The sequence below is a fragment of the Telopea speciosissima genome, chromosome 11 (assembly GCF_018873765.1).
Source record: "Telopea speciosissima isolate NSW1024214 ecotype Mountain lineage chromosome 11, Tspe_v1, whole genome shotgun sequence".
Lineage (NCBI taxonomy): Eukaryota > Viridiplantae > Streptophyta > Magnoliopsida > Proteales > Proteaceae > Telopea > Telopea speciosissima.
Window position 1 is genome coordinate 48,627,132 of NC_057926.1, and position 25,070 is coordinate 48,652,201.

The 25,070-nt window shown below is 38.0% G+C and overlaps 2 protein-coding genes across 3 annotated transcripts; one reads left to right on the forward strand and one right to left on the reverse strand.

Moving 5' to 3' along the window:
- The first annotated feature begins 2,692 nt into the window (after positions 1-2,692).
- LOC122644628 (NAC domain-containing protein 45-like) lies at positions 2,693-5,616 on the forward strand. Of its 2 annotated transcripts, none has more exons than XM_043838008.1 (3): positions 2,693-3,020; positions 3,549-3,829; positions 5,287-5,616. In XM_043838008.1, the coding sequence occupies exons 1-3, from the start codon at positions 2,864-2,866 to the stop codon at positions 5,566-5,568; spliced, it is 720 nt and encodes a 239-aa protein (XP_043693943.1). In that variant the 5' UTR covers positions 2,693-2,863; the 3' UTR covers positions 5,569-5,616. The 2 variants fall into 2 exon arrangements, with proteins under 2 accessions (XP_043693943.1, XP_043693945.1); XM_043838010.1 differs by having other exon boundaries at positions 3,549-3,826.
- A 1,323-nt stretch (positions 5,617-6,939) lies between these two features.
- Positions 6,940-11,456, reverse strand: LOC122645273 (NAC domain-containing protein 86-like). The gene is made up of 7 exons (XM_043838597.1): positions 11,333-11,456; positions 10,899-11,191; positions 9,565-9,842; positions 9,037-9,378; positions 8,193-8,648; positions 7,712-7,787; positions 6,940-7,613 (listed from the first exon to the last, which is right to left on the reverse strand). The coding sequence occupies exons 2-7, from the start codon at positions 11,053-11,055 to the stop codon at positions 6,940-6,942; spliced, it is 1,983 nt and encodes a 660-aa protein (XP_043694532.1). The 5' UTR covers positions 11,056-11,191; positions 11,333-11,456.
- Positions 11,457-25,070: the final 13,614 nt, after the last annotated feature.

The following is a 25,070-nucleotide window of genomic DNA, read 5'->3' on the forward strand; positions in this document are numbered from 1 at the left end:
TTGGTTGGAGATGGAAGAACAATCAGTTTGTTTGAACACCACACTTCTTTAATCTTCAACCCTATACTGGCAACATGGTCAAGGCCTTGGCGAATTCCAAAAAGGTCTGGTTCCAGCGATTTAGTAGGACGGATGTATCCTGCAATGAAAAACGTAAGTTTGCCATCTATCAAAAAGATATAGGACCACCCTGCCACACTCAGTCCAGCTATATGGTATCCTGCACAAATTAAAACAGGGAAATTGAGTAAAGGTAAGATAAGAAGATGAAGTAAAAGAAACCTCCGTGCTACAATGTATTACATCATGGGACGAAATTCATGGAGGGGGGGAATATTTGCTATGTTAAGTTATGGCTGATGTGTTTGAGTAACTATAAGCAAGCAAGTGTGAGAGACTAAAGGAAAAAAAAATACTTTTTTGTTAACTTTAGAGAGATGAACACATACATCAATCATTGTGTCATGATTACATAATGATTGATTTATGTTTCTATCTCTCTTCTCAAATTCAAAAAAAAAAAAGGAATTTTTTCATTTATTTTTTATCCATTTCTTGCCAATCAAACATAACCCATTTCTTGCCAATCAAACATAACCAAAGGTTGTTTTTGATATGCATTCTTGGATGAAAAAAATGGTTGTTTTTGCATTCCAAGAATGCATATCAAACACAGCCTAAGGTTATGTTTTGAAGCCAAAAAAAAAAAAATAAAACATAATAAAACAAAAGGAAGTAGTTTTCTGTCGGGAGCGTGGCCTACGCTAGCACCCCCATGTGTCTATCTCTCTCCTCCTCAAAACAAGGGGGTAGAGGTGTCTTTTCATATAGGGAGGAGAGAGATAGACTCATGGAAGTGCTGGCATAGGCCACACTCCTGGATAGAGAACTTTCTCCCTAAAACAAAATTCATCATGACAAAATCTCTCTCTCTCTCTCTCTCTCTCTCTCTCTCTCAAAACAAATTCAAATAACGAAATGGCCGTTGCACTCTCGAGATTTTCTGCCTTTCCATAGGGTGCAACGATCATTTAATGCACCCTATCTTTTAGCATAGGGACAGTGCACCGTAAGCATCCAGGTAGTATTCTTTCTTCCAAAATTTTTTTTTTGTTTGTTTAATATTCGGTAAATCAAGTATTCAAGACATCGCATAAACAACTACAAGGGTCCAGTACATCGATAATCATGGATTTATTAGGCCATCTACAAGTGGCAATTAATTCCAATCCACCTTTTAAAGTAAATTAGATGAATAAGTACAACATCTCAATCAATTAACTTCCATTATATAATGAAGATGACACATATCAAACAACTTAGACAGAGGTTAAAAACTCTGATGGTTCTTGTGCCAAGGCCCAAATAAGGGACACTTTATGAGAGTGCCATAGAGCTACATCAATGCATCGAGATAGAGAACCATTGTGGTCCATAAGATGGGAATAAATGGTTTCAATCATACTTTGTGTCCACATCTCCCCAACTTATTGGAAGTGACATATATCAGAGTGGTTGGCAGGTCCAAATGATTAAGAACTAGAACCTTAAGTACTTGAATAAGGGCATAAAGCCATGAAACTGACCCGAAGCCTGCCTTGTTGAAACCATACAACCCTTGACCCCACCTTCTGACACAGATTGTAAATCGATTTGATTTGACACAACATTACCAAATGACCTCGAAATGACAGAATTGATCCTGATGGGTTTGTATGATCCAGTACACCTGTTGGTCAAACCAACCGGGTCAACTGGTCTAATTTTTTTTTGGTCTTTATTTAATGATGTCATGGGTGGTTCAGTAAGACCGAATAGGGTTTGAGTTGAGATTTGAGATACTCCGGTTTTGAAGGCGAATTAAGATTGGGAATTTTTTGTCCCGAGTCAAGATCAAACTAGGTCAAGGTTGAGGCTTTGGGCTGAACCTAGCCCAGCTCAGCCTAATTCTATCTTCTTTCTTCACTTTTTTCTTATTTTTCCTAACTAGTCCAACCCCTTCCCCTTCATCATGGTCAAAGCCAATCAAGGTCAGTCCAACCTGGCTTTGAGGGTTGGCCAAAGTTGGATTTTTTAGACTGAGTCAAGATTGGGACAAATCTGGGCCCAACTCAGTGGACTTAGGATTGGACTGCGGTTTTAAAAAGCTTGGCCTAATCCGACCCGATCCTATTGTAGCCCTATGGCAGCCTTTTTAACCCAATAATCAAACCGGTCCATTTATACTAAATCATGGACCGGCTGGTTTGATAAATATGTTGAATAGTAGTCTTTATAACAGAGAGAGAGAGAGAGAGACAGAGGGTTCTTATACGAAGTTATAGAAAGGTGAGAGAAATAAAAAATTAGTGTATGTCTTCTATGAATCGGATTGGAAGATCAAAGAAGATTGTAAAACAGCTTTTGTCTAGCGAGCAAATCCAATCTTTAATATCTGGAGAAAAAGAATTGCCAAACGATGATTTGAATGAGTAATTATTACGTTAAAAGTTAGGGATAAAAGAAAAAGAAGAGGATAGAAAGAGGTTAAAGGGAATCCTCAAATCAACCCAGGTCTTCTCTTCATCTTCACGACTTGCTCTTTAGTCTTTACCAGCCAACCTCTTAAAGTCTCTCTCTCTCTCTCTCTCTGAATCATGAAGTGTGATGAGCCCATCAATTGGAAACAAAACATGGAAGAGTTAACAAGGGATGGGCTTGCAGGGAACGATTGTCTAAGAATCTGTAAAAGAGAAAGCGAAAGATGACTCAAAGACAAAGTACTTTGAATCCTTTTATATGTGATGATGATGATGATGGTGAGATAAGAAAAGGATTCACTTCTAGAGAAGAGAAGAGAAGGGAGTGAAAGAAAAAGAAGAGAATGTCTCCGATTGGATTACCTCCTGGTTTTAGGTTCCATCCAACTGATGAAGAGCTCGTCAATTATTATCTCAAGAGGAAAGTCCATGGCCTTAAGATTGAACTCGACATTATCCCCGAAATCGATCTTTACAAATGTGAGCCTTGGGAGTTAGCAGGTTTTGTTCTCTCTCTCTCTCTCTCTCTCTCTCTCTCTCTCTCTCTCTCTCTCTCTCATATCAGTCATATGGGTGTTGATCTCACTTCAATTATGAAAATGATTTGATGTGGGTTGATATGGTCTTGGGTTCGGATCCCATATCAGTCATATGAGTGTTGATCACATGTCAGTTATGAAAATGATTTGATGTGGGTTGATATGGTCATGGGTTCTCTCACTGTGTAAGCCGGTTTATGAGGTTGAGGTCTCTCTCTCTCTCTCTCTCTTTCTCTCTCTCTCTTTCTCTCTCTCAATGAGACCTTGTTATGAGGTTGAGTTCTCTCATGTTGATGAATAAGTAGTTACTATTCTTATTCTTTTTTCCATTTCTATGTGTTTACCAGTTCAAGAAGATATTGGAAGAGTCACATTGTTGCTATATACATCTTTAGTGTCAAGAGCACCACATATATTATAAGCTCAGTTTGATACATTTATGTTTTTATTTCATTTTCTTCTGATCATTCTTGATTTTCTCATGTCATAGATAAATCATTCTTACCAAGTAGAGATCCAGAGTGGTATTTTTTTGGACCACGGGATCGAAAATATCCGAATGGATTCAGGACGAATCGAGCAACTCGAGCTGGATACTGGAAATCAACAGGGAAGGATCGGAAGGTTACTTATCAGAATCGAGCCATTGGAATGAAGAAAACATTAGTCTATTACAGAGGTCGAGCTCCTCAAGGGATCAGAACAGATTGGGTCATGCATGAATATCGGTTAGATGACAAAGAATGCGAAGACACCATGGGTATTCAGGTTGTTTGTGTATTAGAATTTTGAAAACAATGATGATGATCACAATGTGGGAAAAATTCACAAAAAGAAAAAAGTTTTAAGTGAGCTTAACCAACTGTTTGATCTTGATAATGCATGGACCACATGTTATAAGTTGTTTGAGTTGATAGCTTGGCAATTCTAGCAATGAATGAGGCATTAATCAAGATCAAATGGTTGTTTAAGGCCCTTAAACAAAGGATTAACTTAAGTTTAAAATAAAAAAAAAGGACATACTCAGTGCATGAGGCTCCCGCCATTGCGGGGTTTGGGGAGAATCATAATGTATGCAGCCTTACCCCTGCTTCACGAAGAGGTTGTTTCTAGAGACTTGGTCACAATGGAGCAACCTTACCGTTGCACTAGAGTCTACATTCTACAATAAATAAATAAAAAAGAGCCTACCCAGTGAACGAGGTTTCTGCCACTACGGAGTCTGGGGGTGTCATAATGTACTTAGTTTACCCCCATTTCATGGAGAAGCTGTTTCCTGACTTGAACCCGTGACCACTAAGTCGCAATGGAACAACCTTACCGTTGTGCCAAGATCCGCCCTCTACAATAGATTATCATTATTTGTCACCATGATCATCATCAATATCATAATTGTTTTTGTGGTAGTTTTTCTTGATTTCTAAAAGAAGTAGAGGTCAAAACTATTTTCAGCCATTCCACTGAAGTGACCTTCCAAATTCTTAGTCTAGGGCATATTCAAAGTTTTGCTTGACAAAAACACAAAAAGCTAGCAAGCTTAGATGGTTGTTGCTGAATTGGTGCCATGGACTAAGGTAAAGAGACCCTTTACATGTTAAAACCACCAACCAACCAGAGAGAGGTGGTAGCTTTAATGCTGTAAATTGGGTAAAGAGACTCTTTACATGTTAACAGGCACCAAATCAGAGAGAGGCACAAAGCTTTAATATATGTAAATAGACCCTTTACATGTTAACAGCAACAACCAAAGAGGGGTGTTGGAAGGGGATAATGAACGTGGGTTAACCATGAGTTGCATGGAAAGTTAGTTTTAGTCCTTCTCTTTTCCTTTTCTCTTTTATTCATTCTAGACTTTGAATTGACCAATCAGTTAGATATATTCTTTACTTCTTGTACTCCTACAAATCAGTTTAGAAACAAAAACTTGACTTCACTTTAGCTATTCTAATGAGACAAAAGCATCATCCACCCATGACACAAGCCTAACCCTTCTATTAAATATTATATACTAACTTATAAAGAAATGAGACCAATCTAACTTAAAGCAAAATTCACCCTTCACTTTCATTGGTGTCGGCAGCTTTTTCCTTTCTTCCCAAAATACCCTTCTAATCATTCTATTAGAGGGACTTCCAAGTGTATAACGGGGGTTGTAGGCTTGTTTGTAGCCGATGTGAGACTAGTCTTCCAATAAATTAGACTAACTATATATGTTTCATTGCTCGCAGGATACTTATGCTTTGTGTCGTGTTTTTAAGAAGAATGGCATATGTAGCGAAATTGAAGAGCAAGGGCAAAGTAGTTTATCACTAATTGAGAGTTCTCAAAGGATAATCAATGATTATGAAACTATGTCACCAGATGTGCCTGTTGGATCATCATCATCATACATTGAAGATGAAGATAAAGAAGATGCATGGATGCAGTTCATTAGAGAAGATGCATGGTGTTCTTCTAATTCCAATATAGGTAGTGAAGATGCATCATATGTTGGATTCTCAAATAATTAAAGTTTGTGATATTGGCTAATGGGTTGAGATCGAATTACATAATTGGATATAATTCTTGTTGTAATAACAGATAACTTTATTGAAAGTATGTAGATTTTCTTAATTGTTTAATTGTATGTATTTCCTCTGTGAGGGTTGTGACTTGCAGTTTTATGGCAAGTCATTAATACAATATGGTTCTATTGGTTTGGGTTTTCCTCCATGTGAGGTTGTATGGGTGTATCTTCTGGAATATTAATGATGTAACAAATTCTACCTAACTCTTCCCAATCTCTACTTAGGCGTAATTATGAGGCAGTACTTTGCCCACCATAAATGTGACTAGTACTTGTTGGGAACTAGAATTGTCCCACTAATCAACAATATAAGAGGGAAAAGCTGTCAAAAAAGGGCTATCTACTGTCAGGAAGAAACCTTAGGACTAAGTGAAGCCACTTGGAAAGAGCTACCTACTGCCAAAATGAGAGCCACCGATGACGACAACTGCAAAAGTGTGGTGGCCTATTCTGTGCCTAACGAGGGTTTGATCTAATGCATGGGCGCTAGATTGGGCCAACCTAGTATGGGATAGGTTAAAGGGTTTGATTTAACATATTCCATGAGTCGGTCAAGTACCTAACACATTCTCCCTTGCTAGTCTACTCTTTTTATCTCACCCCTGCCCCCCTCTTCAAACAATCTTCCTCAGCAAAATTCCTCTTTAACTAGATTAGAAATTACTATGACAATGCAAGGATGCATTAACTACTTTATGCCTGGCAGGAATGGATACTGAATAAGTAGAGGTCTGCAAATATGGCCTTTATTAAGAGCGGAATGGAGGAACAGGATACATGCATGTGGCCAAACCCAGAAGCCAGAAAGAGGTTGAGTTGAGATTTGGGGAACGTTTTCCTCCGCCTGTGGAGAAGGGTTCACCCACCATCCTAGGGTCTTAACAACTCCCCCCAGTACGTGGTCGAAAATACCACTAGACCTATCCTAGCACCCTACAACTCGGCGGTGAGTCAAGGGAAAACTCAGCCCTCGAGATTTTATTAAAGCATTTTTCATTTGACAAGTTAAAATTTAGAACTCTTCTCTGCATTATTCAGAACACACTGAAAGAATAGATAACCATAGACACTATGAATATAAAAGAGAATGCTTCATTTCCATAGAAAATCTGCAACTGTTACTGTCAGAAACCTCAAACATTTAAATCCATCTTTGGACTACTTCAACAAATATAATCTTATGAGTATATATGAAATCCCCCTGTTAAAAAGCTAATTAATTCCAACAAATAATACAAGCTTGTTAGCATGTATAGAATCCCCAACTATGATACAATTTTTAGAGAATTAAATTACAGGTTAAAAGTCTAAGGCATCATATGATGTAACCCCAATTGGCATAAACAACCAAAGCAATGGTGAGTAATAACCATTTGTTGTGTGGAAGCACACTAGAGTTAGCAAACCAAACATTATTGAATGGGGGAGAGCAGCTTGTCTCTCTTATCTCCATCATGGTTTTTCCATTAGTAGAGAATTCATCTCTTAATACCAAGTTCTCCGAATTCGCTCCAAGATAGATACAGGATGTCAATAGAAGTGCAAGTATATGGATACCAGCATTTGTTGTATCATTAATTAGGCTCCATCCACTCCTCCTCTTCATTGCACTCCTGATTCCCCTAAACTTATCTCTTGCAAATGCCTTGAATTTACTCAAGAAAGTGCCATTTTGAGGTCTTGATGATGGATCTGCATTCACCATGGGGAAGTCATATATCATCAATGGATTCAGATGGACCTGAACAGTCTTCGAAGGCTCAATTCGATGGAAGAATGTCTCTGCTACTTGGCGACTCGAAATGAACATCCCATGGTTAACTTCAACTTTCTCATATACTTCAAAGGTTGGGTTACTAGAGAAATTGGTCAAGTCATCATCTTGAGAGAAAATTACATTTGGGTTGTTGCTGGTAAATTGCAAATCACTTGTCTCACTTTCATTGAAGTTGTTGAAGTCCTTGAAGTTATCATCATCAATATTTTCATCTGCAAACTAACTTTTCATCAATTTATGGAAATGAAATGAAAATGGATAAACAAGAGAATAAGTTGGCAAGGAATAAGATTGATGGTAAAGTGCATACCCTTGATCATCAACTCCTCTCTTTGGAAATTTGAAACATTTTCTATAGGCACAGTCTTGTGTTCTTCCATCATTCTCTGTTTCAATAAACAAATCCATTAGATTAAAAATTTTAAAAATAAATTTCTTTGGGTGAATGAATAATAGATTCAACTCCCCCCCCCCCCCCCAAAAAAAATGGAGAAAAGAATAATAAAGAAGAAAAACAAAGGAGAAAACTCCACAACAAAAACAATGACCCATCCCTCAGGAGGCAATTCCATTTAATTCAAAGCCTTAGGAGGGAAGCACAAATACATTTTGAATGGGTTATAGTCCAAGAACCAGATGAGCAGCATTTTTTAAGAACAAGTCTTACAAAATCATGGGCAACTCCATCAATTGGTTGGTTCTTGGAGTGGAAGACATTTATATCTCCTAAACATTTTTCTTTGAAGAGAAATATTGTACATTTTCTTGAGGAATTAAGCATTGCATCTTACCTTCTCTAGATCTTTGTTGGGCATCCCCACCCCTCGCAAGTTCTCTACTACTCTCTCAGTCTTGAACTCTTCCTCCAAATCCCCAATGTCAATAAACCTTGACTGATCTACTCCCCATGATTTCTCAGTAGTTCTCGAGGAACAAATATCATTAGCTTGACAAAACTGTGGTTTTTCTTCCATTTTTTCTATTTCAGCTAAGGAAGCAAATTCATCCAAACTAACATAGTTTCCTGGCCATGAGACTTGAAAGTTGGATTCATTTAGGAGCTCTTGAGAGGCACAAGCAACTGAAAGAATTTCCTGCAATATGTCAGTTTCATTTGTGTTGTTACGAAAGGAACCCACTTGAAGCGGCTTTGATTCATTGATTTCAACTTGAGGGAAGTCATCCACTGCCAATGCAGGCAATGAGAGTCGATGTTGCAACCTTGCACACTCTAGTGCAATGTCCACCTGCAAAAAAATGGACATAAAGTATTGAATTTAGAACATTTGGAAAAATAGGATACTATTAAGGTGAGAATCCCACATCAACTGTGGATGCTCAAACTATCAAGTATAAGAGCCACAAGAGGCCACCCCACTTAGAACCAATTGGCTTTAAGATGGAAACTTAATATAGTATCAGAGCATGTATATTGGGCCTCCGTCAATGATGGGCCCTGCTCCACCCACAAAGACAGAGCCCAAGAAGGTCTGCCCGTAAGAAGGAGTATTGAGGTAATAATCCCACAAGAGGCCACCCCACTTAGAACCAATTGGTTTTAAGATGGAATCTTAATTTATACAAAAGGGTTTGGAAAAGATTGGAGACTCTTACAATATTGTGATATAATTTTACCTTAGATGGAAGGCAAGAAATACTGCCATGATTCTGGAAAGCTGGGGTTGGAAAACCAAAGGGATCTTCTGCCAAGAATTGCATCCATTTCCCATCTGTTGGATCATTGTTCCCTAGTGATGAACATCCTGGAATTGTATCTGGTGAACATGTATCTGATGGAAAAGGATAACAAGAGCTGCTGTCTATATCATCACCTCTTCTCTCAGGAGACAGCTCTAGGGCAGATGATTGATCATTCGGCGTCATTTGATACCGGTTAACGTATTGGATACCATAATGTTCTGCAATCTTAGGGCCAGGAGCTGTCTTCTTAAATATACGACATAGCGCATAAGCATCCTGAAAGATCACAAAAAACGCGTTCTTCTGGTCATCGAAGCAAAATTTTCGGAACATGGTATAGTATGTTCAAGAAAAAAAAGGACTAGAATTAGAGGAATCTACATGAGAATACATTCCTTCTATGTTAGCCTATTGCAATTGCTTCATAATAGAGCAATTGGAGTCATAGAATTAGGGTTAGACCTGCAAGCCTGTGGCATTTTCGCATTCTCTTTCATCAAGTCTATATTCATGCATAATCCAATCAGTTCTAGCACCATGAGGTGCCCTTCCTCGGTAGTAAACTAGGGTTTTCTTCATGCCAACCGCACGCATCTGTGAATTCACCTTCCTGTCCTTCCCTGTTGCTTTCCAATAGCCAGATTGAGTTGCTCGGTTAGTCCTAGATCCATTAGGGTACTTTCGATCTCGAGGGCTAAAGAAGTACCACTCAAGATCTTTGCTTGGTAAGAATGATTTCTCTGCAAAAAAATAAAATAAAATCATCAAACTCAGTTTCCCAAACTGAGTTAACTCATCTCAATTGATTATTTGATTTATGGGTTTCAATAGTTCATAAAATGGAAGACCAACAATTCACTCATCTCATAGATCTCTGCCTAGAGCTTATGATCTTAAAAAAATGTTAAACAGGAAAGTAATAGGTTGCGTGGAACTCATATCTCTTGAAGACCATGCAATCCTTTTATACCTTTCCCTTTTTTTTTTTTTATTAAAACTTGCTACTACCTTTCTTGCATCTCTAATTTCCCATGGACCCACCTAAATTTTATATGCTTTATTAAAGAAAAAAAGTACAAGAACTATAATCAATCTCTCAAGTTTATTTCCTTTAGAATACTCATGGAAAATTAAACATAAACCAAGTTTTCCAATCAAAGTAAATATGATATAATCTATATAGTTCCTCAAAAAGAATAATTGAATTTCTTTAACCAAAAGGCAAAGCAAGGAGTGGTCTAATGAAAGTTAGGAGACATTTGTAGGTTTCTTTTTTCTTTTTATTTTTTAATTCGACCTTCCTCTCCACGCCCCTTGAAATGAAGGTCTATAATATATAATTTTTTTATTTATTATTTGATGGAAAAAAATGGCATACCCAGTGCACAAGTTTCCTATCAGTGCAGGGTCTGGGGAGAGTCTTAATGTACGCAGCTTTACCTCTATTTTCGCAAAGAGGTTGTTTCCAAAATTGAACGCGTGACCTCTTAGTCACAATGGAGCAACTTTACCGTTGTACCAAGGCCCGTCATTTGAAGTACAACCTACATAAGTCTATCTTAAGTCTAGGTTGGTGATGGTGTAAGTGGTGGTGGTTGCTCATAAAATTAATATTGTTTTATTAATTAGAATTAAATGTATAACCTACCCATCAAAAAAAAATCTTTGGTTACAACAAGATTGTAACATTACTTTTTTTGCCCTTCAATGAGGATAAATCTTATTGAATAAAATGTATAACCTAAAAGCACCAAGCCTGGACTAAAATGGAATAGTTATGAAGATGAAGATGATACCTGGTAAATCCCAAGGCTCACATTTGTAGAGATCGACTTCGGGAATGACCTCGAGCTCAATCTTCCGGCCATTAATCTTTCTTTTGAGATAGTAAGCGACGAGTTCCTCGTCGGTCGGGTGGAATCGGAAACCAGGAGGAAGAGTTACTGGTGCCATTTGTTTTGGAACTTCTTCTGATCTTTCAATTAAACTTGAAAAGGAAAATGGTAGACCAGCCTCAAATCCAAAAAAAAAACAAGGAGACCAGCCTTGGAAATCACTAACTGTACACTCTAAGATTAACGTACAAAACCTGAAACAATAGTCCAACATCAAACCCAATTAGAAAAAACATGAGAGAGAAAGAGAGAGAAAACTAATAAAACCCATGAATTCAATACTAAGTAGCTAGAGAGAGAAGGAGCTAAGAAAGACCAGAGAAAGAGAGAGAGACCTTCAGAGGAGGAGGTCCAAGTGATGATAAGATGATTGCAGAAGGAGAGGGGATTGGTTTGGGAGACTAGTTGAGGTTTTAATAAGAATACAAAAAGAGGAGAAAAAGCAACCACCCCTGCCACCCCCCCCCCCCCCTACCCTTTGCTTTTTCTCTTTTTCTTCGTTTGTGTTTCCATGTTTTGATGCTCGTTATCGTTCCCTGTAAGCTCTCTCTCTTTCTCTCTCCTATTGCCGAGCTGCTCGGCAGGACCGTGCTGCCCAGACACGGTGTTGCGCGTAAAGATCGCCTTATCCCCACTCGGTCAAGGTGTTTGGCAGGGGTAAGGCTGACATTGCGCATAGCACCGTGTCTGGGTAGCACGGTCCTGCCGGGCAGCTCGGCAATAGAGGATCCAAATTCTAAATTTGGATCTCTCTCTCGATCCAAGATCCAGGATCCAGATCCTCTACTACCGAGCTACCTGGCAGGACCGTGCTGCCCAGACACGGTTCTGTGTGCAATGACCGTCTTACCCCCACTCGGGCAAAGCGTTTGGACAGGAATAAGGCGGACATTACGTACAACATCGTGTCTGGGCAACACGGTCCTGCCGAGTAGTTCGGCAATAGAGGATCCAAATTGCTTGATCCAATGCTGCGTTGCTTGTCACTATGAAGTTCCAAGTGTCAAGATGTAATTGGATGCAATGCCGACCTTTTGTGAGAAGACTAGTCAAATGTCCGATGTGGCAAAAGTTCAAATAGCCAACAAAGAATTTCGGCGACGTTATGAGAATAGAATATCGTTTTCTCACGCTGATACTTTCCCTTCAATACACCGCCGATTTATTGGTTTTCTTTCCATTACGTCATTATTACGTCAAACATCAGTTTTCAAAGATGAGACATCTTAAACATTATTTTCTCAAACATTGGATACGTTAGGTGTAATTTATTTATCATAAAATATAAAAAAAAATTGGACACACCGCCAATGTACCAACTTCCCCCCTTGAAATGACCTGGCCCCACACCCCATCCCTCTCCCCATTGATTTCACCCACTAATTTACAGTGCACAGGTGGTGTGTCTATCCCTCTCCTTAAAAATAATATCTCTATATTAATAAAACTATTTTCGGTGGTAGAAACCAGTGCTACTCCTACTGATACTAAACAATCATCAAATTTTTAATGATAAAATAATGTTTTCAACACCTTTAATTAATTATCGGTGCTACATTTACCTTATTCATGGCATTATTTTTTGGACTTGTTTCCCTCTAGTCATAGAGGATGGATCACCCACCATCTTAGGGTTCACAAATCCCTCCTAAGGTTTTAGTATATTTCAAAATACCCTCTCAATACCCTGTTTCGCCCTCTCCCACCCTGCGGTGAATGGGATCCAATGGTACCTATTCACCGTGGATGAAGGGAAACTTGGTCCTTAAATTTTTTTACCAACTCTATAAGTAAGAAACATGATCAGAAACTATAACTACTGAGATTGATTAGTTGGGAGTTGGGACACAATTGGCAGGGGATTCCAAATGATAATAAATAAATAAATAAACCACGACCAATGTTAATAGCAGTGCTTTTTAGGCATTCTGCAACAGTAATTACCACCGCTATTGCAGTTTTCTTGTAGTGTTGGGAATGGAAAATTATCCTCTCCAATTTCTTAAAGTGCGGCAGTGCGACAGTGCTAGGTGGAGATGTTGACACCTGACAACTGTTGCATCATATCCAACCATTCATATTAATGAGCTCAGACCATTGGAGAGGATAATAATTGCCGATTAAACGCAAAAGCTTGAAAGAATCCCAAACTCAAAAACATTGCTTGCAGTGGAAATGATTGTTGGAAAGAGAGGCTACATTAAGTTGGTTTCATTGAAGCGCTGGCTACTGGGCTTTGTGTATGTTCCTGTGTGTGTGAATCAAAATCTCTTCTCTAGCTAACATTCTTTGTGTTGTTCTTGGCTTTACCATTAATTGACCACTTTTTTAACATACTTAAATGATGCTTTGCATGGAATTCAGGTCAATCAGAAAAATCAAATTTCGAGCTAGGGATTTGATTTTTCTCTTGACCCAAATGTTCTTGGTAGTAATTCATACTTTGTCCACCCTTCCCCTAGATGAGGTTTTTTTTGCCATGTGAACTAGTTGATTGACCACATAGTCACACCAATATTATGCAAAGGCCCCAAACAAACCCATTCAATGTATAAAGGAAAACAAAGTTACTTTCTTGCAAATGCTTCCAACATGGGGATGTCCTGCTTATGGTAAGATGGGAATGTGTTGTCAAGGAAAAACATAACATAAAGAAAGGACCTTCTAGGCGTCACTATATCTAGTGAAATATAACATTTTTCTATTTTTCACGTGATAGTAGATGGGTTAGTCCATATGATAGAGAACTAGGCAATCGATCATCTCACTAGTACAATTTCAGCTTAAAATTAATAGATGTAGTTAAAATTCCAAAAATTATATTTTGTATTTTATTTCATCTCCATTTGATGATATTTTGGTAATTTTACTAAAACTTTGATTTAGAGTTTGAGAAACTTTCCTTACTTACCTTGGAGTAAAAATTGGTAATTGAGATGTATGTGAGGTCCTCTATCACATTGACTAACTCATTTATATCCATTTCTTTTAGGGTTTTTCTTCCCCGTCATTAGAGGTGCCTGAACATATGGGAGTAGATGGAATTGATTGAATTTGAGGAAGAAATTTAACTGTAGCCGATTTTGATTATTTCTAAGATGTCCAAAGATTGCAATTGTCTCATCAGACTTCCACATAGCAAAACAGCTATGCCAACCACCAATTTTGTCCCTAGATTGCCACCCACTAAAACTTTCACATCGTGTTGTTGATTTTTGAGAACTTCTTGCATTTTTTCTTGTATTCACACTAGTGGGAAGAGGAATCTTACAAAACATAAGGTGATTAATGGGATATTAATTATCATTGAGATTTAAGACTATAAATTGATTGTTCCCTAGCTTGTGGTAGTTAAATGGATGCGTGGATGATGCTCAATCCACATGGGAAGGTCATTGTAGGTATCCTAATTATTTGTCATATGGTAGTTTAGTTGGGATTCAAATTTTGTGGGTAGGTAGACCCCAAAATCACCTACTTGCATATCAAAATTTCAACTCAAACGGAGTTTGCCAAGTGGTAAACAGAGCTATGAAGAATTTGGTGTACGAGAGACAATACATTAATATTGGTTTAGAAATACGTGGACAAACATGTGGATGCATGCCAATACATCAAAGGGAATTGGCTAATCCAATCAATTTGGATCCTCTGTTGCCGCCTGCCCATGCAGCCAACGTGGACCTCACTTGGGTAGGGTGCTCGGACAGTGGGTAGGGCGATCATTTCGCCCCTGCCTATGTGAGGCTGCACGGGCCAAAGGATCTGAATCCCCAATCCAATAGTGGTTGGATGCATGCGATATAATTGAATTGGGTTCTAAAATTTGACAAGCAACTAATCTAGACCATGTACTTCTATCTAATGGTCGGATTTGCCACTTCATTATTCTGTATGCAACAGTCAAATGAGTTGTCAAGAAAACCCTCATTATGTGGGTCATGCAAAAATATTTAGTAATAAAATTTAACGAAAGTTTTATCTGTGGGAGGGCATGGCTCCTGTGAGTGTGGAAGCATCAATAGGACAGGCATTTTCGCTTTTCGCCTCTCTATGTCTGGGTACATGGGCCATACTTCCCCCTCCCCACCACCAGAAACATTTTTCTCTAAAATTATGTTTTCTATTAAAACAATTGATATTAGAGCCACTCCTTCAACACAAATAAACTAATGATGTCGGTGTGTTGTATTGGCATTGAATTTTCAAGTGTAGCATGTGAACAAATAGTGTTATTATTAAATCATTTAATTAAAGGACCTAAATTTATTTCCATCAGTCAACAACTTTTGGCTAGTTGATTAGGTTCTTATTAATTTATAATTAGAGCCACCACCTCACATCCTAATCTCACTAAATCAAAGCTCCATCACTAGTTATAATTATCAAAGTAAGAAGCTAAAGTTAGTAGCACCATGACGATATACACCTTTGTATATATATCATAATCTACCAAATTCAAAGTTAAGACTCTGGAAAAACCAAATCTTATTAGGGACAAGATTTGATGGATATATATAAAGCGTTTAGGTAGAAGTTAAATATGGTCAATATATAGCTTTTTTTTTTTTTTTCCTTCCCTTAAGCATATGAGACAAAATTGATATTTTTTCTTAAAAGAAGAGATAATCTGAGATCCCTAACTGACATAACTGTTCCCACCTTGATCACATGATTGCCACCCAATCCAGTCCATTAATGAATTAGGGCTCAAAGTCCAAGATGGATCAAAATGATTGTAACCAATTTTTTATGTTTGCTAACAGTCAGACTATTAAAATTGTTTGGTGGAAGCCTTTGTGTCCATCAAGGAAGCTAAAAAGCTTTTCTTCCCTGACAGCTCACATGTCTATTAAACCTAAAGTATGGATCCATTTAGATTTGTGAGTTAATCATCCACTTAGATTGTCATAGTTCTAGTTATCAATCATCATTTTTATCACACATGGGTTATACACAAACCTTGTTGGACCGGTTGGTTGCTTGGCGGTCCAAGTCAATTTGGTTTATTTGATTATGTGAAGCATTCATGTATAATTTGGGTGAAAAGTAAGCACATATAACTAAAAACTAGAAGAAAAAAGTTCAAATACAAATTTACATTTCAATATTTTCGTATTAGTCCTTCGAGCTATAATCGAAACTCTAGTAGAGTTCTGTCTCTAGGTACTTTTCAATCCCAACCATCAAATTTATCAAAAGAACAGTCCATGAGTACCTGAGTATTATTATTATTAAGCTTTCATTCCTTCAACATTTCATGTATAGTTTATAGAAAGATGAGAATTTGGGTTAATACAGCACATTAAGGTCAAGGTCAATCTCAAAAGAACTAATCCCTAATTCAGAATCTAGCGGAACCAAAAATAACCCAAGTGGGTCATAATCCTGTTTTATTGGTTTGATTGGGTAGTTTGGTCCAGACTTGAGAACCACCCTATGTGTTTATACTTTGTACACGGGAAATTTTCTCATCAACTCCATCAAATGAGTTATTTCAAATTGGTATTTATACCAATCTGACTGCATTTAATGTAGGTCGTGCACATGGACGGCCATCCACAAAAACTTTTGCCTTTATTCCAAACCTGAGACCCACTAGATTTTTTTTTAAGTTTATGGTTTGATCTTCTAAACCGGCTGGTCTAAATCCGGCTCGGATTTCTAAGATGCAGTTATCAAATTATTTGATATGAGGAAAGCCGATTAAGTAGTTCTCTCGGGAAGGGAAAAGGTAAGACAAATCTCTGATCGGCGAGGAATTGAACGGCTACGGAACTGAGCGTCCCATGATGGTGGGGTTTTTGACACTTGGCGCAATGCCACGTGGCAGGAGGATCACTTGTAGTGGTCCCCAAATTCTTTCCGAAGGGTCTCAAATTGTTCCCTGCCCCCACCACACTTTTCCTTTTGATCAATCCATCTTTGGGTACCTTTCCCCTTTAATGAGTTATGCTTCCCAACCAATCAGAAAATTAAAATTAAAAAAAAAAAAAAGAATTCCAAAAATTTAATGAATAAATAAAATAATCCATAAAATACTACTGCTTTTATGTGGAATAATTTTGGGCCTTTTGAATGGGTTCTCGTATGTCTCTAGGTCACTATGACTACATAAGTATGTAAGAACTTCTTATGTAGCCCGGTCCATTATAAATGAAGTTAATAATTTTCAACCGTTGGATTAACATCTAAGAGTCCCACTGCCAATACAAGATGGTGATGGGAACGAAGAAATCTGTGATTGCAAAAGATTCTATTGAAAACGAATTCTAATGAGTCATTGGGTGGGATTGCAGAACGAACCAGGAACCATCTCACCCAATGTTTCGTTAGGATTCGTTTTTAATAGAATTTTTTGCAATCAGAGGTTTCGTCATTCCCATAAATTCTTGACTAATGGCTAGGCATTATGGGCGTTATTTGATTCCAATCTAAAGTTTGAAGAAAGCCCATTAGATGTTTTGGGTCGTCATTGTATCAAAATCCAAAAGTTTATATGAATTTTAAGCAATGGCTTGTTTGGGGTTCTTGGTTTGAAGAGGATAATCCAATTCTTTAGTGAGTGCTTATAAAATGGTGGCTTTGGCTTACGAAAGGGGCAATAAAGCACTTTGGAACTCATAATAAAAAATTTTAATTGAGTCTAAAATAGGTGAAGCTTAAAGGGGGTGAAATTATGGTTTTTATTTTGAAATAATTAATTAAGTGGATCATGGGGCGAAAGGAACATCCCAAAACCTAATTTTTAGGCTATATATCCATGGTGTGTACATATACAAAGAACAGTTTCAGACCTTAGTATCTAATGGTCACATGAAACTACAAACAAGGAAAAAGAGAATAATAAAAAAATAAAAGTGAGGTCCTTTGTGCTGACCCTGACCAATGAGTTGTTACCAAATGTTTGAATTGTGGAAACTGTTTGAAAATTAATAGTTTTGGACTCTAGAGCTTGCACGGGAGCACTGGCCAATGGGAGCACGCGCATCAATTTGGGTGGGATTTCTACCTTTCCATGGGGCTAGGATAGTACTTTCCATGGGAACAGGGTGGAATTGTGCCTAAGCACAGGAGCCACACTAGCCCACGCAACCAGATAGCGTTCTTTTCTCCTAATTTATTGTTTTACAAGATTGGAACCACTAAAGAAACAAATGGTGGGTCAGAGGGGTGTAGGTTTGGCCCTGTCTACCCGAGCCCGCCCTGGCTTGCCTGAACCCGAATAGGGCCTAGGCTAAGATATCTCTGCCCAACATAAGGCGGGCCGGCTGGATTGGGCTTGGGTTAAGCTAAAAGGACTCAGGTTGGACTAGGATTTTAAATATTCAATCTTAACCTTATGGTAATAAATTTGACATATAACCAATCTAAAAAGTTGTCCATCAATCCACTGATCAGAACAATAAATCCTCTGTTGTTTGGCCAGTTTGACCTCATATTTTTCCATCCCACGGCCTGTGCTCACCATGCATGGTACTCTCTCTCTCTCTCTCTCTCTCTCTCTCTCAATTCTCTGGCTTAATTTGCCATGGTTTCCAAGAATCGGAATAAGGAAAGTTTGGTTCAGTGGCCCTCTGGCCGTATTTTACAATAGACCAGTTTAGTTGGCTTCGCTCTACACAAAGGTATAAATTCTATAAGCCCATGAATAGACTCTAGAGTCTATTCATGGGCTTACCCGAACTTTATAAACCTATCCGTTCTTTTCATCCGAATTTAAACGAACTTTTAGACACCTGTCTGTATTTTTGCCGAATTTTATAAACCTAGATTTTTTTATCTACAAATTATATAAACCTAGATTTCAGTTTTCATCCAAACTTTACAAACCATAGAAGTATTTTACACCCTATCAGAACTTTCCAAACCCTAACTTTTTTTTAACCACCGACACAACGTGGCTGCTGTTCATCGCCAAGTGCATCTGAGATGCTTTGTTGGGGGCGTTAAACCCACCCACGGATGAATGCAGTCGGAACTCGGAAGTGGAGCTCTTAAATAAGTCTTTGAGAAAGTAAAACACTGATTAGAGACTGGAGAGAGAAAGAGATTAAGAAGAAGCACGATTTAGGAGGATGGGGTGCCGACTGAATGGTATAAGGGGTTAAGGAAGGTTAGGAAGCCCAGATTTCTTAGAGTGATTGATTGTTCGTTTACCTCTGGCTCTGCTTGGACAGTTGACCACCTCATTCCGTTCTCTGCTGCGATAGTACATTTGAAGTCAGTTTGGTAGTTCGGCATTTTAAACGGTGAAAACGGTTCGAGTTCAAGTTGTAAAAGAACAGAAAAAAAAAATGAACAGATGTTATTAAACATAATTTGTGTTAATAATAATAAAAGCTTCATGCATTAATTCATCGGGTCCATCCAGCAAAGTTAGATTGATTCCAGCCAGACGGAGTCCAACTCTGAAGAATTCTAGCGGATTCTGAGGTGATTCAAACCAGAATCGAGGAAGACCGACTGATCCCAAGTCCAATTCTGAGTTTGGGCCTGAAATGTTGTTCATGATCGCTTTGAATGTGGAGTTGGACTTGAGAGAAATACGTTTAGTGTTTGAAAGGAAATTTTGTAGAAGCCTGAAAAACCGCATTGAAAATACAGTTTTCTAAGCGCAAGAGTGTAGACGAATTTTTCATCCGAATTATACGGTTCAGTTTTCCAATCATGATCGAACTTTTCATCCGACTTCTACAAGAAAGACCGTACTTTTCATATATTTTCCTTGCTTACCCGTATGTTCCATACGAATTTTCATCCGAATTATACGGTTCACTTTTCCAATCTTGGCCGAACTTTTCATCCGACTTCTACAAGAAAGACCGTACTTTTCACTTATTTTCCTTACTTGGCCATATTTTCCATACGAATTTTTTAAAAGAATGGTTTGCTTTTGCCGAACTTTTCAAACCCTAACTTTTTAACTACCCCGACCGTGGGAGCGTTAAACCAATCCAATGATGAATGCAACAGTAGCAACCGCAACCATATCAACAACGTCCGGGATAGTGGAAGGGGGCGGAGTTGGAGCGTGAGGGGGTGGGTGGGTGGGTGGGTGTTAAAGAGGGATTGTTCTTCCTTACCTCGGGCTCTTCTGCGACGATTGATCACCCCCATGCCATTCTTGTTCCTTCAGTTCTTCTCTAGAAGAAGTCATTTCATCTCTGCAAATACATGGAGATTTTGTCCAAGGAGCCTCGCCCAAAGTATAGAAAGCTTGCACAAATCGCGTTTGGCGAGAGATGTTTCAAGCGGCAAACAAAATTGTTCTCTTTATTCAATTTTTCAGTATCCTATAAACCTAACCCTAAAAACCCTATAAAAAAAAACAAAAACAAAAAAAAAGAGGTTAAATACACATGCCCCCTAAAAGGGACTCAATATTTCTCGTGCACCCCTATCGTTCTGATAATTATACACGCACCTCTTGAAAATTTCACTTACACCCCTTACTGGTCAACCTAAAGTCATTTAAATTCATGCCGATCTTGCTAAAAACCCTTCTACCAATATTTGATCCTTAAAAATAAAACCCTTCTACCGATTTAAAAAAAAAAATTTGTTCTGTGTAATTGATCTGGCTCCTCTCCAAGGAGCTCAGCACCTAGGGAATGCCTAAGGACATCTAAGGGTTGGGTTGTGTTGCACATGTTTCGGCGCACGCCTAGAGATGTATGCGGCACAGCTCACCGGTTGGATGCTCCTTGAGCATGCTGGTTTTCTGGAGAGGAGCTCAATCCCTGTGTAATATTGTAATATAGTAGTCCTAGTAATAGCTATGTACTTCAAATTTCCTGTCACTAAAGAAAATACAATTATAGACAAGACAAGATATTAATTTTTGAAAAAGTAAATGATTTTTAATAGAAATGTGCCACTGGTTGAGCGTAGAAAATTATGTTCTCATATGTATAAAACAAATGTCTCGAGACTCTATCTATGGTCCAATTATGCTCTCTCAATAGTTAGGGTTTTTATTTTGCACTAATTAACCAAGTTTTTTTTTTTTTTTTTTTTTTGTAAAGAATTAACTAAGTTGATCACGGGCCGAGACGAGTATCTCAACACCTAACTTTTTGTTACAAAGAACAGCTCCAAACCTTGGTATCTAATGGTCACATGAATCTACAAACAAGAAAAGAGTTTAAAAAAACAAAACAAAAGGGAAACTAGCCAGGTTTGTAGTGTTGACTCTGACCAATCGATTGTTTCCACAGATTTGAATTTTGGAAGATTGTTTGAAAATTACAAATTTTTTTTTTATAAAAGTTGGATGTAGTCACCAATTTTTGCCCTATGTTCGAGAGACAATCCAATGAATTTGACATATAGTCAATCTAGAAAATTATTCATTTATCCAATGATTAGAACGATAAATTCATTTTTTTATAAATAGAATGTGGTTTTCATGCACATTATATAAGGGGGTGGAGAATAGAGCAGGTCATGATTGTGAAGATCATTATCTGCTTTATTTCTTTGCCCGGTCCACTTCCCCAAGTTTCGCTAATAGGGGACAGAAATGACTACCCTACCTCTTGCCCGAACACATTGCCTGGGTGGGGTCTACCACTTACCCGGGCAGAAAATGGAGCAAATAATCTCTCTCTCTCTCTCTCTCTGGCCTAATTTGCCATGGATTCAAGAATCGGAATTGGCTAATCTCGATTCCGGCTCGTCCGATTATTATACGGAATAACCCTAGATGCCATGAAATTATCAATTCCAAAGTCGATCCAGACCAATAGAATCATCGCTACCGATGTAGATCTCGATTCCAAGTTTTGAATACATGTACTTGGTTCAATATTTCAATACGAAGGAGTGTTGGACTTTGACTGAGCATACACTGGGATACTGAATTGAGTTTTTTTTTTTTTTTTTTTTTGATGAAATTCTGAAGTTGAGTTGATAATAAGTGTGAATGGAACCTGAAGTTGAGTTGATAATAAGTGGAGATGAAGCCTGGCCCAAATAATACATATCTATTGTGGACTTTACCCAAAAACAAACCTGTACACTGTATTAAAATGTACAGATTTCATAGCTGAACCAGTTTTTTTGGAGTACATTATTTGAAGTCAGTTTGGTAGTTGGCATTTTAAACGGCCAAAAAGGGTAAGGGTTCTGGTTCAAGTTGTTCAGTTCATTTTAAAAGAACAGAAAATAGGAACTGATGTTATTAAACATATTTTTGTATTAATAATAAAAGCTTCATGCATTCAAGATGATTATCGAGATTGGAATTGAGCATAATTCTTCAGCGAAAGTTGGATCGATTCCAGCCGGAGTCCAACTCTGAAGAATTCTACCAGAATCGATGAAGACCTATTGATCCCAAATCCAAGTCTCGAATTAAAATCTTACGATCGATCGATCCCAAAAACCGTAACTTCTTGAGTGTTTTGGGCCTGAAATGTTGTTCGAGATCGTCGAATTTGAGAGGAGCATGAGCCTGAAGAGAACACCACCACCCCCCCCCCCCCCAAATCTTTGAAATACTGTTTCATGAACTTTTTTTAATCATATACTGTATGACCGAATTTTTTCGAATCCCAGCCGAACTTTTCATACGAACTTTACGCTTGAACTCTCACTTTTATAGCCGACCTCGTCATCCGAATTTTACAAATAAAAACGTACATTTCACATGTACTTGTCCCTTATCCGTATTTTTATACGCCTTTTTTAAAAAAACTGTTTATCTTTGCCGAACTTTACCAACCTTGACCGTACTTTTACCCACAGGTATTTCACTTGAAAACCGATTGCAAGAGAGAACGGTCAAGAAGAGTAGTACATCAGATTTTTCTGTTTTTTGCTGCAATTTTACTCGGTAGAAGACCAGAGAAATCGTTGGAACTTAGGTCCAGAAAATATGAATCTCGGCGACATCTCGCACCTTTAAATATCGCAAAGATGAAATGCAGATGGGAATCCCACCGACAATGGAGTTATTTGCGAAATTGAAGACTGTGAGCGAATCAACTGAAGCAGAGAAGCAAGGAAGGGTTTCTGAAAATTGGGCGAAAAGTTCCCAACTCACGAACGAAGGAACTAAGCCTCCTAACTCATCGTTTTTTCTCTTAGAACAAGCACATCCAGAAGCTGAAGCTTTATTAGCTCATCTAGGATAACAACTTGAAGCCGATTATGGGTTTCCATAGCTTTTAAACTCCCAAAGCACAAAGCTCTGTTCTATGATCAACTCATCTTTCAAACCAGGCGTCACCTTCTTTAGAACCCAATTGTCGAATTCTGAGGAAATGATGATTGCAGGTCAACCGAGAGGTAAAGAAGATGAAATCATCGAACTCTTTAAGAAAGGAAGATAGAGAGTTAAAGACACAGAGATATAAAGAAATAGAGGAAAGGTGTCTGCAGATGCCATTAAATCATCGATTCCAAAGCCAATCCAGACCAATAGAATCACCGCCACCGATCTCGATCTGGATCCGGATTCCAAGTTTTGAATAGCATGTACTTGGTTCAATTTTTCAAGATCGGAACTGACCATGATTCTTGATGCATCATCGGGTTCATCCAGCGTAGGTAGATCGATTCCAGCCGGAGTTTAACTCTAAAGAAATCTAGCAGAATCTGAGAATCATTCCAATGTTTGTTGGCGAAGAGAAGCCCTCCCTACCCACAAGCCACAACCGCGTTGAAAATAGAGTTTTATGGCCGAACTGTAGTTTCAGAATTTTTAAACCACAGTCGAATTTTTCATCCGAACTTTACGGATTAACTTTCAAATCTTAGCCGAACTTTATATCCGAATTTTACAAAAAGATCGTACTTTCCACTTGTGATTTCATGGTTTAGCCAACTTTTACAAATCTTTCCGTATTTTTAGACGAACTTTTAAACGACTTTTTAGGTTTGGCGAACTTTTTCCTGAACTTCTGATCTGGTTACACTTTACACCCTATCTGAACTGTCCAAACCCTAAATTTTTTGTTTCTTTTTGGGATAGGAAAAAGGTCATTTGATCACTTTGTCAAATTTCAGTCTAATCCGAATTTGTCAAATGGTAAAACAATATAATGAAAATATAACTACGCCCATGCTTGTGTGATTATTCCTTTCAAGGATGACCTTATAGGTCGGTGAGGACAATGGGGTTGTAACAATGGATTGTAGTAAGTTAATGCAACTCACATATCCCGTACCCTCTTTTTTAAAAACCTATGCACACAATGTGTTGCAATCTCGAGGGATTGCTGCTCCCTCGTACAATTTTGTGGGAGTAATGGCCTAAGTGTGGGATAGGACCCATCTTGTTCATAGGTTTTGGCTCTGTGAAGGATTGTAGCAAGTCCATACAGCTAGTGGGGGAGGGGGGTCGTGCCATGTTTGTGGGAGTAGCCCCTCCCCTCCCCTCGCTCATCTTTTTGAAAATATTACGATGTGTAAAATGAATTTTGGTCTAAGTTTTGACATTTGACAAATCCATATCATTTCCTTATACTTCATCATCTCATATGTAGAAATGATTTGGATTGTCCCCACTCACTTATAACATGAGATGGGTTAGGTTCAAAATTCCCAAAAAGCAATGATTTCTCCAAGTTATTATTAACTTAAATTGTTGTGTTTATTTAAAATTAAAAGGGATGAGAAAAGAATGGGAGATCTATGCAACTCCTAAAGAATGAGAAATTTGAGATAAAGAATTGGGTAAACAAAAAAAACCACATTTGATTATGCGAACACACTAGTTATGCCATGTTGAAAGATAATGCAGCAACTTATAGAATATCCGAGGCTCTGCTTGTTTGTGAGGAAATTAAAGGTCAAGGAAGGGAAACTGTCAAACCTAAAAAGAAACTTGTGCAACCATTACGGCATTACCCAACATGATTATATTATATTACTAACTCCAAATCATTTTATATTTGATTATAAAAAAATCATTTTGCTTTGCATCTAAATCCTTTGGATTTGAAAAATAAAATAAAAATTATATTTAAAAAACATAATATACTAAATATAGTAAAAAACATAACTAGTGTATGGAATAATTTTGCCACAACTTCAAGAATCAAAATTAGCCGTTCTCGATTCCAG